Genomic DNA, 20,706 nt, shown 5'->3' on the forward strand with positions numbered 1-20,706 from the left:
TGTGAGGTGCTTGGCACCCATCATTAGGCAATTTGTGAAATTCTAGGAACGACAAGTCATGGTCACCCGCGACTCTCGTTAATCGAGAGGAACGAAATTAGTGTCTTATCTTTACTTTCCTTTTATCTCCAATAAAAGACAAGTAAAGAGGGGCAACTGTCATACCCTAATTTCGTCCGGGGACCTTTGCTTGATGACATGCGACCTTTCTTTGGTCCTTGTGAGGTGCTTGACACCCATCATTAGGCGATTTGTGAAATTCCAGGACATGCCGGAAAACCAAAAAAAAATATAGATGCACAATCCGTGAGTTTCCGTGTCACACCGGAAATCAAATGGAAGCATCGTTGCATAATTAAGTGAGGTTCCGTAACATTCAGTAAGTCAAAAAGGGGATGATTATGTAATCCGCGGGGTTCCGTAACATTACGGAAAGAAAACAAGTATCGTTACGGAATTCGTAAGTTTCCGTAACTTTACGGAAAAAGAATGACCAAAAAAAATAGAGGGGGGTGTACTTAGTAAAAATGGGGGTGCAAATAGCACCCAGGCCCACTTGGGCCCTCCAGAATATTCCTCCAGAAGGCTGTTGCTTCTGGAGGAAGCAACCTGGCTCGCCTGGGCGAGCTGGGCGGCAACCACCTCCCCTATTTTGCTATAAATAGGGGAGGAAGTGAAGAAGGAAGGGGTTCAGCCCCTTAGGCACTTCTCTCTCTTTCGAATTTGCTTGGAAAAATTATTTCCGTGAAGAAAATCTAAGTTGAGGCGCTTCCGAAACGTTTCCGTAACGTTTTCCGTGAGGAATTTCGCAAAAGTTTCAACCGTTCTTCGACGTTCTTCATCCGTTCTTCATCGTTCTTGGATCTTCAACGGGTAAGTACCTCGAACCAAACTTTTCGATTCATTCTATGCACCCATGGTGGTCCACATTGTGTTTCGTGCATTTTTATTCTCGTTTTGTTTACTTTTTATACCCCCTCTTGACGTGCTTACGCCATTTTACTTAAGTCATTTCTCGCTTAACTTAAAAATAAAATAAATTTCCACCGAACGTTTGAATTGTATTATCCGTTAACTTGGGTTAAAATGAATTCCGACCGTTCGGTCGTGCCGTAACCACGTTGGAAATCAAAAAAGGTAAAAAATAATATAATAATCAAAAAACATCTTTTAGTAAAATAAAGCGGAAAATCAATCGGACGTTTTTCTCTTTGGGATTTCTCATTCTTAATCGAATTGATTAATAACTAAAGTGAAACTAAGGCTAAAATCAACTCGCCTAGTCAAGCTCGTCCACAAAAATAGGCTTTTGAAGTTTGTCATTTCAATTTCTCACTAAGTAAAATGGATCATTTTTAAGGTCCAACGCCTTAAAATGATCACCACTTAAGTAAAAAAGAATCACTTGATAAGAAAGAACTACGTAGGTCTGATTTCCTCATCACAAATTGAGGAATACGTAGGAGCAAAGGGAAACACCCTTGTCGACCACAAAAAAGAGAAAAATATAAAAAGGGTATAAAGGATATAAGGACATAAAAGGGAACGTAAAAATCAAAGTCATGTTTGCACATTCGATTAAAGGCTGCCGTCCCTTGAGACGGACGTGTGGGGTGCTAATACCTTCCCCGTGCGTAAATACAACTCCCGAACCTTTCACTTAAAAGTTCGTAGATCGCGTCTTTTCCGGTTTTTCCGACGTTTTCCTCAAATAAACGTTGGTGGCGACTCCGCGCGTATTCCTTTCGTGGAACACGCATCCCGCGAGTCACGCGTCGCCCTCCCGCCGAAGGGTAGGTTGCGACACTCCCGAAATGAGATCAATTTGATGCTCAATTCCCCTCAAAGGTGGTAGTCCACTTGGCACATTTGATGGAAACATGTCTTGAAAATCCTGCAAAAGAGTTTTAACACTAGAAGGCACTTTAAAATCATGAAAAGTGTTAGTGGTCAAAATCTGATTTTTGCAAAACAAGATGTATAGTGTCTGTTTAGCACGAAACAACCTCTTGACCTCACTTTTTGTGACTAAATAGCTCTCCCTCACTTCAAGTGTTTCACTCTTCTTTTGTTCACTCATTTTCCTCTCAAGTGTTTCCCTCTTTTTCTCACTCTCAAGTGTTTTGCTCACTTTTTCCTTTTCTCTTTTCTCTTGAAGAAGTTTTTCTCTCATTTTCTTTTGATCCTCACAAACTTCTTGTGGACTCAATGGTTTGAGCACAATCTTTTTGTCTTGGTGCATGAAAGAGATCTTGTTGGTGTAACCGTCATGATTGACTCTTTTATCAAATTGCCATGGTCTCCCCAAAAGTAAGCGACTGGCCTCCATAGGAACAACATCACAAAGTACCTTATCATTGTATTTCCCAATGGAAACGTCCACTTCAACTTGTTGCCTTACTTGTACCTCCCTATCCTTACTAAGCCATTGAAGTTTGTATGGCCTAGGATGTGGTTTAGTAGCTAAATTTAGCTTTGACACTAATCTAGCACTAGCCACATTGGTGCAACTACCTCCATCAATGATCACCATGCACACCTTGCCATTGATTAAACATCTAGTGTGAAAGATGTTTTCTCTTTGGCTCTCTCCTCATGCTTCAATTGACCACCAAGTAACCGTCTAATCATTAACAAATCTCCCTCCAAAGTCTCCTCTTCCTCTACGTACTCACTCTCCTCTTCCTCTTCAACATCGGATTCACTTATATATTCTCCATTTCTAAGAACCATGGACCTTTTGTTAGGGCACTCAGAAGCATAGTGTCCTAGGCCTTGGCACTTGAAACACTTCACATCTCTACTCCTTTTATAGGGTTCCTCTTGGGACTTTGAGCGAGTTTTTAATGGGGTAGGTGTGGAACTACTAGAAGTAGTAGCCCCATCTTTCTTTCCTATGTCTTTCCAACTAGAAGAACCAAAGTTGGTAGAACTCCTCTTAGCCACTCATTTCCTTTTTAATTGTTGCTCTACTTGGATTGCTTTGTGAAGCAAATCATCCATTTCAACAAACTCCTACAACTCAACAATATCACGGATATCATTAGTCAAACCATTAAGAAATCGAGCCATAGTTACCTCTTCATCTTCTTCAATCTTTGCTTGAATCATGAGCACATCCATTTCCTTGAAATACTCCTCAACCCCCTTGTTGCCTTGGGATAGTTTTTGGAGCTTGAATTTCAAATCCCTTAAGTAACTAGCCGGCACATACCGCTTCCTCATGATCCTTTTCATCTCCGCCCATGTATCAACCATTGGCTCTTCATTTCTTGCTTTCTCCTTTTGTATCTTGTTCCACCACACAAGAGCATAGTCGGAAAACTCCGTGGCGGCAAACTTCACCTTTTGGTCCTCCTCATAGTTGTTGCATGAGAAAACATGCTCTATTTTCATCTCCCACTCCAAGTAGGCCTTCGGATCATTCTTTCCTTTAAAGGGAGGAATGTTGAGTTTAATACCATCAATTCGGTTTTGTCTAGGAACACCATCATTCCCTCTTCTCCTCCTTTCTTCTCCACTATGATCTCTATTCTCCATTTGATCCAACCGCTCATGGAGCACATCATCTCATTGTTTCATTAACCTCTCCAAATGTTGCATCAAAGCTTGCATTTGGAATTGCGAAAGCCCCACTCCATCATTAGGATTTGTTCCTGCCATCTCAAACAAACAAATCAAACATAACAAGACAATTATAGTTGTTGTTTGAATACCTGACTCACTCAAGTGTATCACACAATTATGGCTTTTCTCTAATGAAAACACTCTTGCCTTTTACCACTCTAATTCCCCTTGAGTTCTTAGGCAATTCAAGAGATTATGGCCACAACAAAGAACAATTCACCTATATGTGTAAGGTAAGGCTAGAGAGACAAGGAAAAGGTTAACCAAGAAAAAGGCTAACAATGTTTTTAGGCACAAATGAAGGAAATAAAATTCAGAATTTAGGAATTCAAGTAACAATCCTTCATACAACCAATATATTACCTTAAAGAGATTTTGTTTTTAAAAGTTCTTCAAGCATGAACCATTCAGCCCAATTTTTTTTTTAAAATTTGCTTATACGAATTTCTGCTTTTTTTTTTTGTAACAAAGAGATCAAAAGGCTTAACTTTTGCAATGGTTCAGCCTAAAAAAAATATGAATAAGAAGGTAATATAAATGGCAAAGAGAATAAAGAAGGATGTTACCGAATATTTCCAACAAAGGAAGTGTTGATCCTAGAACCGGAGCTCTGATTACCAAATGATATGAACCTTCATTGCACAAAGGCTGACTTAGGATCGTCTAGGATTAAACCTTGATGGAAAATGCGGAAATTGATTAAGGAAAGGATGGAAAATTGGCAAGATTTAAGGGTTGGGCGGTGGCTAATTTCGTGGGCCTTAATAAGGTGGTTCTTGGCATAAAATGGAAGAATGAAATGAAAATAAAACGTAGGTTAAGTGGTGACTGGACAAAAATATAGATATGGCAATAACTCAAGCTACAGGGCTCCAAATGAGGTGATTCCAAAATGAGGTGAAAGATCTCATTTTGAAATTCAATTTAGGCTCAAGAATCACTTAATTTGAGCACATAAAATGGGAGTTATGGCCATGGAATAATTCTGGGCAGAAGTGGATTTTTTGGAATTGTGGTTTGATAGAACAAGGTTGAAGATGAAAAGAAGGAAAGAATCACTCTTTCCGGCGAGAGCAACACATAAAGGTTGTTAAAGTCCTTTGATATAGCCAGGGTGTTCTTGAATCACTCAAGAACTTAGGAGAATCACTCTCACTAAGATAAAAGAGATAAACTCTAATTTTCTGAATAAAACTCAACTTGTGTTTATTGATAAAATGGTTCAGCTTATATAGAAGCTTTACATCGGATTTTAGTAATGATCCACTAACCTAGAATTAAAAGAACTTAATGCCATTAACCTAAGGAATTAAAAGAACTTAATGGCTGAGTGTAACTGAAATTGTGGCAACCAAAAGTCACCCGCAATAGCCATCAAGTCAGCCACCATTTGATCTCCCAAAAGGCTGATGCCTAGGTTACCAATTGGACCCTTATTACAACTTGAACTAAACCTGACTAAATCCATTTTAGTTGATTAACCCAAAACATATTTTTGGTCAGCCAACTTTACAAGGATTGGGCCATTATTTAGACAAACTAAACACTCTAAAAGTCAGACAAAGTGGTGCCATTTAGTCCTCCTCCATTTGGGCCATGATACAACTCAAACCTTGGACTTTTCTCCTTGAAACTTGTGCTTGTATTCAAATAGTATGGACAACACTTGTTGAAGAGCTTCCTTGGCTTTCCTTGCTCTAGCCCTTGTCATAGGTCCTCCAAGTCCTTCAAGTGGATCCTTGCCCTTGCTCTTGGTCATGTCCTCATCAATCACTGTAAATAATAGGTTCTTCCTCAAAGACAACATTCATTATGTTCTCTTCCTTCCCAAATTCAACTTTCTAAAGAAATCTCGCATTTCCCATCTCAAAAAAGGATCTTAAGGTGGGATTGTAAAATTTATAGCCCCGAGAGCATTGAACACAGCCAACAAAATAGCGGCTAATTGTTCTTGAGTCCAACTTTCTTTCATGTGGCCTATAAGGTCGTGCCTCAGCTAGACAACCCCAAATGTGCAAATGTTTAATGCTTGATCTTTTACCAGTCCAAAGTTTATAAGGGGTTTTGTTAACTGCTTTACAAGAGGAATGACTAATCACACTTCTCACCATATCCTTAAGAGTTTGATTTCTTCGTTCTGCTACACCATTCATGCTAGGTTTGCCCTACATAGTGTATTGCAGAACAATTCCACACTCTTTGAGGAAAAGCGCAAACGGTCCTAGACGTTGTTCTCCTGATCCATCATATCTGCCATAGTACTCACCACCATGATCATATTTGATAGCCTTAATTTTTTTTCCAAGTTGAAGTTCAACCTCAGCCTTGAAAGTCTTAAAAATGTCTAGGGATTGGGATTTCTCATGTATCTAATATAGGTAACCGTATCTAGAGTAGTCATCTATGAGCGTAATAAAATATTGTTTTCCATTCCAAAAAGTTGTAGGAAAAGGACCACAAATGTCTGTATGCACTAGTTCTAAGACATCTTTAGCTCTTTCGGCACCTAATTTCCTTATGTTTGTTCATTTTCCCTTTATGCATTCAACACAGACCTCAAAATTCGATAAATCCAAAGGGTCAAGAATTTCATCCAACACAAGTCTCTGAATTCTCTATTTAGAGATATGGCCTAAATGCTTATGTCATAAGGTGGCTGAATTCTCATTCAACTTTCATTTTGTGCCACGTGAACTTATTTTTAGTATTTCATTATAGGAACTAACAACATCAAGCATGTAAAGATTATCAATTAAAGAACCAGAACCAATCATATTTGAATTTTGGTAGAGACTAACTTTATTATTTCTAAATGTACAAGAAAATCCAAATTTGTCCAAACTAGAAATAGAAATCAAATTCCGTCTAAAGGATGGTACAACAAAAGTCTCAAATAAATCCAAATAAAATCCAGTTTTTAACTGTAATCTAAAAGTTCCAATAGCTTCCACTTCAACCCTTTTGCCATCACCCACAAAGATGAACCTTTCATCATCACTTGGCAGTTGGCTCCATAGGCAACCCTGCATAGTCATACTTATGTGAGTAGTAGCACCAGAATCTATCCACCAATTATCTTTAGGTACAAAAGCCAAATTTACTTCAAAACAAACTAGAGTAAGAAATTTACCTTTCTTCACATGCCATGCGGCATACTTGGGACACTTTTTCTTCATATGTCCCGACTTCTTGTAGAAGTAACAGGTAAATTCCTCATCCTTCTTTTGTTTCATTTGCTGAGAAGTCTCTTCCGCAACACCCTTAGTCTTCTTCCTTTTCTTATTCTGAGAGGTCAAAGTCAAGTGAGCACTTTCAGTCCTATCTCTCTGCAACCTCTCCTCCTCTTGCACATAGTGAGATATAAGCTCATTGAGGGACCATTTTTCTTTCTGAGTGATATAGCTCACTTTGAATTGCCCAAAGTGTGCAGGAAGCGAGATCAAAACCAAGTGCACGAGTAGGTCTTCACCAAGCTCTAACTTAAGTGACTTGAGTTTCAATGTGAGATTGGACATCTCCATAATGTACTCCTTTATGTTCCCTTTGCCTTTATACTTCATGGAGATAAGTTTAGCCAAAGGGTTACTCGTCTCCGCTTTTTTTATTTTTGGTAAAGTATTGCTCAATTTCCTCAAGGAATTTCTTTACACTTTGACCCTAAAAAATAGAGCCCCGAAACGCCTCTGAAATAGAACACTTCATGATCATAAGGCTCATTCGGTTGGACCGATCCCACTTCTCAATTTTTATCTTATTAGAGGTTTCCAGAGTGGAAATGGGTCGTTCCGTCCTCAGTGTCAAGTCCAAATCCATACAGCCAAGAACAATTTCTACAGCTTTCTTCCAGACCTTAAAATTTGTCCTATTTAGCATTGGGATAGAATTCACTTGGGCTGTAACATTTGTAGCACTGGAAATATTAACTAAAGAGAGAACAAAAACTAATAACATGTTCACAAATAATCAAGCAAGTCATATAAATTATATATAACAAGACATGCAAATATTTCCCACAACAGATCCATCACAAGATACCCAGTACAACATTAATTCTAGTCTTTGGACAGAGAAATTAATTTGTAATTGGTACTTTCAACGCAATGATTAAATATTGACAATTAGTTCTGACAAATAATAGCCTTTCTTTGGACCGACTATTATTCTCATGAAAAAAAACTTTATAATTGTCACATATTTATCATCGCAGGTATGTTATTATTTGGCCAAATTGTGTCTTCCTTTGGGCCGAACACAATTCGCATAAACAATTCCATACTAACATCCATGCAATTTAATTAAATCAATTTACACAATAGAGGTTAATTTGGCAACATAATGGTTCAATCAATTTAATTAAAATTACCGGACACACAAATAAATGGAAAGGATCCGTAATGGTTAAATTTGCACCAAATTATGATAGCAGTAAATATTTGAGAACAACATCATGGTAAACTAATTACGCATCCAAAACGAACATACCACGATACTATCACAAATTTATACTAACCACAAGAATATCATAAACTATCAGCCTATCACCGATTCATGAAGGAAAAACAGTTGGCAAAAAAAAGAAAAACAATAAATTATTCATATAAGACAAAAGACCATTGGCTTATTACTAATTCATATATATATATATGAAATTGTGCCACGTATAAAACATCATGATAATGGCATACGTATAGATTCACAAATCGCACACAAGTACCTTATATAAAAATATAAGTCCCTATAGCTTTGTATTCGACGTAAAGAGTTTTCGAAAACCATATATGTATAAAAAAACTTTCTTGCTCACGAAATATATATTGTTCAAGAAAACCAACACCGGATACGTAGAACCTTTATCCCAAATAGAATAATATGTAAGCACACGCGACACAAACAAAAAACTGTGTACAAACCCGTAAATCAAATGCAGAAGCCTTTTATTCATTTGGAAAAAAAAACTTTACGACCATAACACAAAAAATTTTAGGGTTTTACAATTTTATTGATCGAAATAGTTTCTCCCCAAAATAAAATTAGGGTTCATATAACTAAAACGATCCAGATATAATACATATCAACAACTTTAAATCCCAATAATTTAACAATAATGGTGGCTTTGATACCACTTGTTGGAATTTTTTAATAAACCTTATAAAATACCAAATGAGCACCAAAACACATTACGTCAGATTATCAAGAGGTTTTAAGGAATACCTGAATCCATAGAGCTTGATCAACACGCTGGGAAATCTTACAGCGGTCACGAACAATTGGTTTAATGACATTCCTCACAACCAAATCACCTTCTTCCTTATGGGACCTTTGTTTTCTCTTCAGATGGGGAGAGGAGAAACTGTTTCTTGATTTGGTGTCTTGGAGACCATAACCATGCCTTAGGTTTTAATCTATTAGGGTTCCCATTATCCCCTAATGGGCCAAACTTGTTTCCGCTCATTAAGCCAATATCAATTTTCTATTGGCAGTCTAATGGGCTCATTGAATTAGATCACTTTATATTGAACCCATCTAAATGTAAATAAATAATATAAATGTTATAATATAATATGTAGCCCATATTTATTAATTAGGAATCATAAAATTCTTAACATTTCATGCCGCTTAAGCTTGGGTTAAACTTGTTTAAGCGCTGACTCCTAGAATATCATGTTTGTTTCTATGAACCTCCAAGTTATTTTCCCTTATTACTATGCTTGTATGAATGTTGGTTTAAATGAGTTTATTACTTGAAACTTCAACAATAAAGTATACGAAGACAAGTAAATTAAGGTAAAAGATAGGCAAAATTGCAAATTTGGTCCCCCATTTTGTCTCCAATTTTGATTTTGGTCCCTCTTTAAAATTATTGATGAATTTTGTCCTCCTATTTTATCCAATCACGTAATCTTGGTCCCCCAGTCCAGAATTGAACGTTGATCATTAGCAACTTACGTTGATTGACACGTGTCAACGTCTAAGAGGTACGTCAAATGGTTCGTGATTTTTAATTGAGTGTGATAATTTTTTTATTTAGGGTAACCCTAAAAAAAACCCTAAAACCTAAAAGTCTCATACCACGAAATCCCTAAAACGTTATGCGACCAATGGCAAAGACGAAGCTCACGAAGGTTATGGATTGTTGGAGGTGACCTCAAAATTGTCGCATGATTTCGCGAGCAATCACAACCCCTGAAGCACCGTTGTGGGTTCATTTGTTGTTCGTCGCTGCCTCCTCGGCGTCGCTGCCTGCTGGTTGTCGCTGCCTCCTCGTCGTCGCTTGGTTGGTTTTTAGAAGCTAGAGTCTCGTCCTGTTTGGGTGTCGTCCCTAAAACCCCTGAAGCACATCGTCATTCCCATGGAAAGGAGTTCCTCATTGTACACCTCAGAGGCCCGAAGTCGCGTGATGTGTTTGTGTAACATAGAGGCTCCACTGGTGACATCGTGGATTGAGGATAATCCAGGGAGGCATTTTTATGGTTGTGGTCTATACAAGGTAAGGAATAATGCATATCGTGGGGGTTATGTTATGGTTTATTTGTTGATTATTTTTTGTTATTTTGGGCATATAGGTTACAAGTAGGAAAAGGTGTAATTATTTTTAGTGGCACGATCCAGTTGTCAATAGCCGTTAGAAAAGGATCATTGTAGCATTGATGAAGAAGGTTGATGAATTGAACTTGAGGGAAAAGGATTTGCAAACCAAGATCAGTGACATGAAGATGAAGGGAAAATTTTTAGGAATTGGATTGATTTTTTCTTGGGTCTGTGTTTGCTTGCCGGTGTTTTTATTCTGTTGTAGGGGAATGTGATTTATTGGTGGTAATTTGGTTTATTGTACTCTACCCACTGTAATGGTTTAGTTTGAAAGTAATGGTGATAAGTTGGTTTTTCGTACGCCCACTGTAATTGCTGAATTATGTCAATGAAAGAAGATTTCATTGATTTTGAAGTTTGGTATTGATTTGGTATTCAGCTTTGAAATTTGTTTTCCCTGAAATTTGACAAATTATGTTTCGTTAGTGGTTTGTGCAGTTGGTTTTTTGTATAGATAAGTTAAAAGCAAGTTCCAAAAGCCTAAACAAAGTAGTAACTTGAACTAAACAAAGCAGTAACTTGAAATTTGTTTTCATTGAAATTTGACAAATTATGTTTCGTTAGTAGTTTGTACAGTTGGTTTTCACTGAAATTTCATTGGTTTTTTGTACTAAACAAAGCAGTAACTTGAACTAAACAACAAAACATATAGGTTCTGCATAAACTGAATAATTAATTAGATAAAGAGTGCATTACAAAGCCTCACTGAACAGAGCCACCAAATATATAAGTTTTGCATCCTAAAAACTTAAACATAATTACACAAGAGTGCATTACATAGCCTCTTTAAATAGTTACTTAAACATAAACTGAGTAATTAATAACATAAAGAGTGCATTACAAAGCCTCATTGAACAGAGCCACAAAATATATAAGTTCTGCATCCTAAAAACTTAAACTAATAATCCATTTGTGCTCAAGTCCTCCTAGTCGGTTGCCTTAACTGATTTGTGATTGTTGTGTTTCATTGATACTGTCACCTCCTTGAATTCCTGCAGATGTGGTCTAACTTGTGCATGAAACATTCTTTTGTTTCTTTGTTACATCATTGGTGGGAGATGTTGTTTGTCTCTTCAAGTTCTGTTAATATTGAACACAAATATTATAAGAATGGTGAAAGTCACAAGCTCTGTTAAATGCAATGGAAAACACATATTGAAGGAAAATTACCTTATTTCCCCCTTTTGGAATGTTCCTATCTGCAAATGTCTTTCCTTTACGTGTCCTTTTGTTGTGACCAATTCTCCCACATTTTTTACAAACAACTGATTTTTGACTGTCTTGGTAGCTTGAACCTATTCGTAGACTCATCATTTCTCTTGCTCCTTGCTTTCTTTGGTCTTCCAGGGGCTCTCCTCATCACTGGTCGAAGCATCACTGGTGTTTGTAAAGGAGACCATAAGTTCGGTCTATTACATGGATAGACAATAAATGAATATGTTGTCAACATTGAATGATTTGTACCCGAGAGAGTTAATCACATTTCATAGAGGCACATTGAATGATTTGTACCCGAGAGAGTTAATCACCTTCGTGAAGTCAATATACGACACAATATCCACATCCCAACCCCATTCTTCTTCAACGATTTGACCATTGACATACACAATAAATGGATTATAAATAAACATCCCTCCATGGTGAATCTTTAACCTCACTGTTTGTTCTTCGGTTGGCCTGCAAAAAACATGAACGACAACAAAGCCCAAAAAATGAATAAAAACAACACCCACCAAAGGTTTTCAGAACAAAAGAAAAACAAAAGCCAAAATCGGGGACCACCACAACAAAAAAAAAAGCACCATTCATGTTTCCAGGTGAAACGATAACCAATGAAGGGTTTTTGATAAAAAAAAATCAGCACACACCCCGTCAAAGACAAAATCGGGACCACACCACCAACGAAGAGATAAGGGACCACCATAACAAAAAAAAACCCACTAAACACCTCATGGACCCCAAAACCTCAACACAAATTCACACTGGAAAACACTCTGTGGACCACATCAACAAACAAACCCCACAAATGGACCACAACTATCCGCCATTATAATATAAACAAAATTTCAATAAAATAACCTAACTTACTTGCAAACAAAAGGAACTTTCATCTTCCTACGACAATCACAACGACACTTCACGCACATGAACACCATCGTGAACAATCAACAGTGACATCTCATGCACACGAGATTTCCTGCATGGTTTGTGGTTCCAATTTTGGATTTTCAGGGGGCAGTTCTAAAGCATCACTTCGATATTACCATTTAGGGTTGGGGTAAAAATGTTACTGAGTTAAAATCGTGAATCGTTTGATGTACCTCTCTGATGTTGACACATGTCAGTCAATGTAAGTTGCTAATGGTCAACGTTCAATTCTGGACTAGGGGATCAAAATTGCATGATTGAATAAAATAGGAGGACAAAATTTGTCAATAATTTTAAAGGGGGATCAAAATCGAAATTGGAGACAAAATAAGGGACCAAATTTACAATTTTGCCTAAAAGATAAATACACCCTCTTTAAAAGGTAAGCGGGACTCGTTCTGTTACTTCTTATCCTTTAAAGTTATGGTGCAGTTCCGAGGGTTGGAGGAATATAATATGAGTCCAAGGAATAAAAGGAAAGGGACACCTTTCATTATATTGAGTTTAATAGATGTTATAGGACAGAAGAAATTAATGAAAGTCAAATTAAGAAATATATAGTTTATGTTAAATTTCATGATAATTAAGATAAATGAGGAAGTTGTTTGTGATCTTACTCTAGAATAAATTTATGACACTTACATTGACATATTGTATGTTTTTAACACTTACTAAGACCTCATCTCATTAGTTTAGTTTAGTGTTTATGTTCCAAATTGAACAAGTTTGAAGAATGGCAACACGAAACCTTGAAGACATTATGTTTTGTTATTAATGTCTTTTAGATACTTGATTAGATACATATTTATTTATACATTTTGATGTAGTATCTCCTTGTAAGGTCACATCTCTTTTGCATATGATGTAATTACTTAAGGATGATGTAGACTTTCTTGATCCTTGAATTATTGAGTAATGATATCATTTGTATTTCATGTTATCCACTTTGATGATTAAAATGTAATATTGAGGGAAATACCTATTAGGGTGTTACATCTGGTCATAGTAAATAGTTTTCATACAAAAATAGAGGCAACCATTATTAGTTAAAAAATTTTAAAAACTAAAAAATTATAAGTGAGACTTGTTAAAATAAAAGAGTATTGATTATTTTACACTTAGAAAATCATATGCATGTCCATGTAGCACATGTGGTGAATTACACAGGTAACTATAATTAATTTTGTTCTGTAAGTGATTAATTACTATTCAACATTTCAATAATATTATGACACTATTAATCACATATTGATAATTGTTATAATCATATTCATTTAATTTACTCTTAACTGAGACAAAGTTAATCATATCTACATATATAATTAATCCCGTGTTGTAGTCAACAACTTCATAACACTATTCACCACTTGTGAGGCAATTAATTTACACACTTAATTAATCACGTGTGATGGTCAATATAACTCGACATTATTAAGCACTTGTGATACAAATTTAACTACTATTAAGCATTTGAGTAACCTCACAAATCACAATACTGCTAACCATATATCGATAATTATATGCACCCATGTTCATTTATTTTTAATCATTTGTAAAAAAAAATTAACCACGATGTATCTGGATGGATTCCAAGTCTAAAATTTTCAGGGAAATGTTTGGTTGTAAAATTATTGAAAATTGAATTTTATGTTGGTATCAAATTATGTTTTTAGTTCATGTAAAATGAATCAATTTTAGTTTTGGTTGCTAATACTTTCTTTTTCATATATTTAAAATTTAAAATCATAAATTTGGTCTCTATAAAAAAGTTGGTTTTCACAATTTCAAAATTTGAAAATATTTTTTTAATTTGTAATATTTTTTTTGGACAAATAAATAATATTTAAAAAAAGATAAATTATAGACTAAATGTCACTTTTGATCCTTTATGTTTGAGTATTTTTATTTTGGTATATTAAGTTCTAAAAGTTTTATTTTTATTATTTATGTTTTTAAAAGTTTTATTTTGATCATAAAATAATAGTGTTTTTTAAATTTTAAAATAATTAATTTGAAATAATAACGGATAAAAATTACCATTGTATATCTTTTAAAATCAAGTTTTAGTCGTCACTATTTTGTAAGAAACATGGATGGAACCACAAGCATTACTGGGTGTCACTAGGATGGTCATGCAACATTCCATTAGATACATAAGCAGTTAATCTATGTTATTGAGAGTATATTTACATAGATTAAAATCAAAATTTATTGATTTTATAGGAATTAAAAATATACTTAACCCCTTATCATAATTATTATAAAAGTCATTAGAATGTTATTTAATTAGTTAAGAGTATAGAAAACTCTAGGCTGATAGTATATCAAAATCAGGTTCTTACATTTTTAGATATATAAAGTCTCATTCAATATTATCCAATCTAATGCAAATGACACTAATCAAACTGAACAAATTGAAAATAAATAAAAAATGAAAAATTGAAAAAAAAAAGTTTTTTTTTTGGATTGAATTTCAGATTTTGTTAATAATCAATTCAAGTCAAATTGAACAGAACTTTGTTGTGTATTCGAGATTATTAAAAAATTAGTTACATCTTCAAATATTAAAGAACCTGCATGAATAAGGAATCTATTTACTATTGTGATTTTTTTAGAGATAATAAAACTATCTTTAACTTATTATAATTTGAATGTATATTTTGAACTATGTTATGAGTTAATGTTTGCTGTTGATATTTAATCATTTATTTTAATATTTGTAAACTGTTTTTCAAAAATAAGGATCAATCCTATCCAAATTAAAATCAATTTGATTGGATCATCTGAATTAGATTTTAAAATAAAATTAATTGGATTATCACATTAAAACCAATCCAATTCCGTTCGTGAATTCCCCTAATATAAAGTTTTTAAAATTAATAATCGAAATAGTATTTAAAAAATTAAAAAAATGAAAATAATGAGATACTTATGAGAAAAGTCACATGTTACATTGAAGAATGATATGTAAAAGTTAATTAAATAATTATAAAACTAGATAAGTTTCATATAAATCAAACACTTACATTTAAAGATATGTAAAGTCTTTATAATTTTGACTCATTGTTTTTTTCTCTCAATACTAATATGTCCTTCGAAGGTGGGAGTAGAACTTCTCAAGTGAAAATTTGAAATATAAACTCATAAAAAATGTTTATTTTTTCTTACTGACAAATGTTATAATATTACAAATTGATGAGTAAAATATATACGTAGATAGCATAAACTAAAAAATTAATGTAGTAAATTCCACATTGCTAATGCAAGCAAAAGAATTTAAAGCCATCCATGTGTACTTGCAAATTAATTTGTTATATAAATAAACATTGGAAAATATGACAACTTTAGGTGTTCACATTTGGCAAGTGCTCTGTGCACCCCTAATTAAACTCCCTCCAACCTTCAATAACCTATTTTCCCTCTCATTCTTCTCTGGATATTTTTCTTTATCCCCTCTCCATAACTTCTTCTTCTTTGAGCCTCAAAACTCAATAAGCACCTGAAGATGTCAAAGGCGGTGGTTTATATCCTAATAGCCACCGCCGTGTTGTTCTTCATATTCATGTCCCCATTGAATCTACAGAAGCCAAAGGGTCGTCCTAATCGCAGGTTTGGGTACAAACTACTTGAGCGAGCACCGAATTTGGACCCTCTTGTGACAAATATCGAGAAAGAGATTGAAAAGAAAATGTATCATGAACCTGCTCCTCGTATGTTGTCCAATTTGGATAGCACCACATCGGTTAGTGATGTTATAGAGACATACCAATATCTTACCTCGGGTGGTAAATTGAACACGACGTTACGTTTGATCATTTTGTTCCCTTTGTTAGATAGAGAACCGAAAGATGGGGTGATTGGTTTCAATGAGTTAGAGGCGTGGATTACTCAACGAGCAATAGAGAGATTAGATTATCTCACGCAAGTTGAGTTGGATTCCAAAGACAAGAACGGGGATTTGGCCATCTCGTTTAAGGAGTATTTACCTCAGTTTTCTGAAAAGGATATGGGTAATATGTTTACGTGATTGGGATTTTCTTCTTTGATTAAACTACTTTGATGTTAATTAGTCAGTTTTCTATAGAGAGATTCATTAAGGTAATCAAATATATCTCTTATAGGAGATGTAAAATTATTCATTTATTAGTTTTCACTTTTTATTTAATAGTTTAAACCTTTTGAAGTTTTAAAAGTAAAACATTAATTTAATATCTAATAGTTAAGATCACAATTCATTTTGATTAATGTTTTAGAACAAAAAAAATTCAGTCACCAATTTTGCCAACATGTAATTAATTAGGTTGTCGTGGTATCCTGTACTATGTCTATAACATTATATGTTAGTCAATTTAGTTTATTAATTGGTTATTTAATAGTTAATTTGATTTCTGATAAATGATTATTGATAAAATTCAAGATTGAATTACTTTTTCGTACACAGCTAGACTAAATTGTCTTATAATTATAGAATCCATAACTAAATTTACTATTTTGTATCATTATTGACTAAATTAATTAATGCCAATTTTATGAAATAAATTAATTTATGTTTTACTTGAGTAATGATATGATGTAAAAGTATATGTAGTTAAATTGTCAAAAGTTCTATCCTTAATACTTAAGTGAGCTTACTCTTACACGAGAGGCCTAAATAGCTATATAAATAAATTCATGGACTTTTATTTTCTTCTTTATTTTTATGAAACTAGGATTACTAAAGCATCAAAACAATCCCCAACTAAGCTGGCACCTAGAGGATTGAAAATCATTTTCCCGTAATCCCAAATATTATTAAAAATAACTAGATCAAAAATAATGTCTTGCATCATGAACAATAGGGAAGAACCCCTATAAAATAAACACACTAGCAAAAGCGATAGGCAAGCCAAGTTTGTTGCAAAATTAATCTTGGCTAACAAAATTTGGAATTTTATCTGATAGACTTAAAATTTAGTAGAATGACAGGTTGAAATTTTTACCCCAAATTTATTATGCTTATGAAAATGGGTTCCTCTTACAATTTTGTAGGTTCCCTTTTTAAATATTTTTGCTTTATCTTTTTGAATGGGTTTACCTTGTGAACAACTAACCATAACTGATAAATTCAATGAGAGATTTGATATTGAAGTCTTAATTTATGCTAAAACAGAGAAAAAAGAAATGGGGTATGGCGAAGCAGGATGGTGGATGGAAAGATTTGAAGTTGCAGACATTGATCACAATAGGCTTCTGAACTTCACCGAACTTAAAGAGTATAAATAATATTGATCACTTTTTTCTTTTTCTTTCTCCGTTCTTTGTTGTTTTCAATATTCATTTGTGGGTTACGTCTTGTTGAAATTGTTTACAAGTTATGCTCTAAAATTGATCATAAGAAACTTGTCTCATTTTGTAGTTTTTTACACCCCGAAGATAGCAAAAATCAAGAAATGTTGAAATGGATGTTGAAAGATAGACTAATGTAAGCTTTCTCTTTTAAATAAATTTGGAAGCTCTTGTATTTTACCTCTAAATCTCGTCGTTCTGCTTATAATTATAATCACTTTGGATTATCAAAGTAGAAATAGTATTGCAATGGTCACAATTTCAATTCCCATAATTGACTGTGAATGAGGAAGGGACTAAATTAAACTTTGTGGAAAATAGAGGAATGCAATTCCCAACATTCTAAGTTCCTGAAATTCCTATAGAACTACATACATGTGTAAATTGGCTTAGCTTATATATTGATTCGTTTATGATATAGGCGCATGGACAATGGAAATGATGGGAAACTAAACTTCAATGAATTTGAAGGCCGTCTATATAGTACATATGAAAGTTATATGAACTTTGAAATTAATGGAGGACATGTACCTTCTCCAAAAGATAAATTTGTTAAGCTTGATGTGAACAAAGACAAGTAAGTTTTTCTTTTTTTACCTAAAAATATGTTTTTCCAAATAATTCAATATTAATGGTTAAGTGTTTAGGAATTGTTGCTTTTGCTTATTTACTATTACTATATATTTTGCAGATTTTTGTCACCAGAAGAATTGATACCGATACTTTCTTATCTGTATCCGGGAGAGGAAGCTTATGCTAAATATTTCACATGTTACTTAATGAATGAGGTTAGTTAACTACCTATGAATTGACATGGTGTTGTTAATTGTATTAATACATATTGAAGTGAAATAAGAATCACTAGAAATAGGGATGGAACATATAAAATGCTTACATATTACCAATTATTTGCTGAGAATGTATGTATACATGATTTTGATGATGCCAAAGAAGAATCAAACAAGACTGTTACATTTGCTTCAAGATTAATACAAGATTGTTTCAACAAACAAAGCCTTGCTTCAAGATTTCTTCAAGATCAAGCCTTGTCTCAAAACAAAGGGTTTCAAAGTCATCCAAGGCTCTGGTAATCGATTACCATTCCTGGTAATCGATTACCAGAAGGGAAGTTTGAGAAATAGCTGTTCAAAAGGGTTTTGAATTTAAATTTTGAACATGTAATCGATTACCATATGTCTGTAATCAATTACCAGCAACGAAACTCCTAAAATTCAAATTCAAAAGTCATGACCCTTCAAAATATAATTGTGTAATCGATTACCAGAAACCTGTAATCGATTACCAGTGAAGAAATTCAGAAAAAGTTTTTTGAAAAGACACATCTCTTCAAACCATTTTGAAAAGGCACGAAGGACCTATATATATATATGTGTGTGTCTGACTTCAAAAAGCAATGAGAGAGATATTCCAAGAGAACTTCATTGCCAAATGCTTTCTCAAAAGAAACTCTTGGACAAACACTTGCAAATCCATTAAGAGTTCATCCATGAACTTCAATTGTAATATCCTTCTCTTCAAGAGAGAATTCCTCTTCTTTCTTCTTATACAAAGAGATTGTTTAAGGGATTGAGGGTCTCTTAAGTTGTAAGGAATTCTGAACACAAGAGAAGGGTTATCCCTGTGTGGTTCAGATTTTGTAAAAGGAGTTTTACAAAGATAGTAAAAAATCTCAAGTGGGTTGCTTAAGTACTGGACGTAGGCACGAGAAGTGGCCGAACTAATATAAATTGAGTTTGCGTTTCTCTCTTCCCTTATCTCATTTATTTTGTTGCAATCAATTTTGTCTTGTATGTTTAAAGAACATTATTAAATTGATTGATGCTTCTTCTGCATTCAGAGTCTATCATTTAGAAGGGGGTTAAAAGCTTATTAGTGGGAAAATAATTCACCCCTTCTTAAGTTATTGAGGTCGCTGGTCCAACATTTGCAATATCTAATTCTACTTTTAAGTTAAGTAAAATGTAGTTTTCAATACGTGTGATTATTTGTTTTGTTTGATGTAGGCTGATGATAATGGAGATGGAAAGTTGACACTCCAAGAGATGCTTGATCATGAGTTTACTTTCTACAACACAGTTCATGCAGATGGTCACCAAGAAAGTGATGATGATCATGATGAGCTTTGATGTATGAACCTAGTTACCAGAAAAGTCTAACGTTAACATATAAATGAAGTAGTGATCTAGTTGTTTTGCTTAATTATTTTGGTTTTGTAAAATATAGAAGTCAAACAAATTCTAATATAGAAGTCATACATTTAACTAAAATTATACTTGTATCAGTCATTTTGTATTTTTATTATATTAGTGTACATCTTTAATTGGAAGTCAATTTAAATACATTTTCAAATATGAAATCATGTTTAACTTTTTATTTGAATTCTAAAAATTGAAAAACAATATATTACTCTTTGACTTGTTTTTAAAAACAATGCAAAAATGCATACTAAGAAAATTATACTATAATTAAAGTATTACATTATATAAAAAAGTTATCTTTTTTTTAAAAATGTGTCGTTTCCTAAAATATTATTAATAATACTTGTAACTATAATTATTGTCTAAAAAAATTAAAACTAAAATTATTTAAATCTTATATAACATTACCTATGTCAAAAAATAAGTTGATTGAATTTTTCATTTTATATATTGAAAATAAAATATTATAAATATTTAAATATTAAAATTTGATGAATATTTAAATTTAAATGTAAATTTTGCCTTAGGCCTTATAATGTCTCAACTTTGCAATCGATGACTTTGCTCAAATAACTGGTATCAATTTTGTAACTATTTTTATTTCTTTGAAACATAATGCATAATTGATTCTAGCATAGTATAATGGTGGATTAGCATAGTTAAACTGCATCTATGGTTTTAGTTTTTTTTTCTATTGGGTTGTTATCACCTGAATGCTTTTGCTTCAATGATTTTTCATTTTGATTATTGTCCTGGCTCCCGCAAAGAGTGGAGTAGAAGGCATAATGGAGAGAGATAT

General features: G+C 33.7%; 1 protein-coding gene across 1 annotated transcript; it reads left to right on the plus strand.

Annotated features, from left to right (window-relative positions):
* Window positions 1-15,817: 15,817 nt before the first annotated feature.
* On the plus strand, window positions 15,818-19,971 carry LOC114398399 (calumenin-A-like). Its single transcript, XM_028360584.1, has 6 exons — window positions 15,818-16,373; window positions 17,513-17,615; window positions 17,759-17,824; window positions 18,110-18,265; window positions 18,380-18,476; window positions 19,713-19,971. Exons 1-6 carry the CDS (start codon window positions 15,869-15,871, stop codon window positions 19,833-19,835), a joined length of 1,050 nt encoding a protein of 349 aa, XP_028216385.1. The 5' UTR covers window positions 15,818-15,868; the 3' UTR covers window positions 19,836-19,971.
* The last annotated feature ends 735 nt before the right edge of the window (window positions 19,972-20,706 follow it).

The sequence above is a fragment of the Glycine soja genome, chromosome 19 (genome assembly GCF_004193775.1).
Source record: "Glycine soja cultivar W05 chromosome 19, ASM419377v2, whole genome shotgun sequence".
In the NCBI taxonomy this organism is placed as follows: Eukaryota; Viridiplantae; Streptophyta; class Magnoliopsida; order Fabales; family Fabaceae; genus Glycine; species Glycine soja.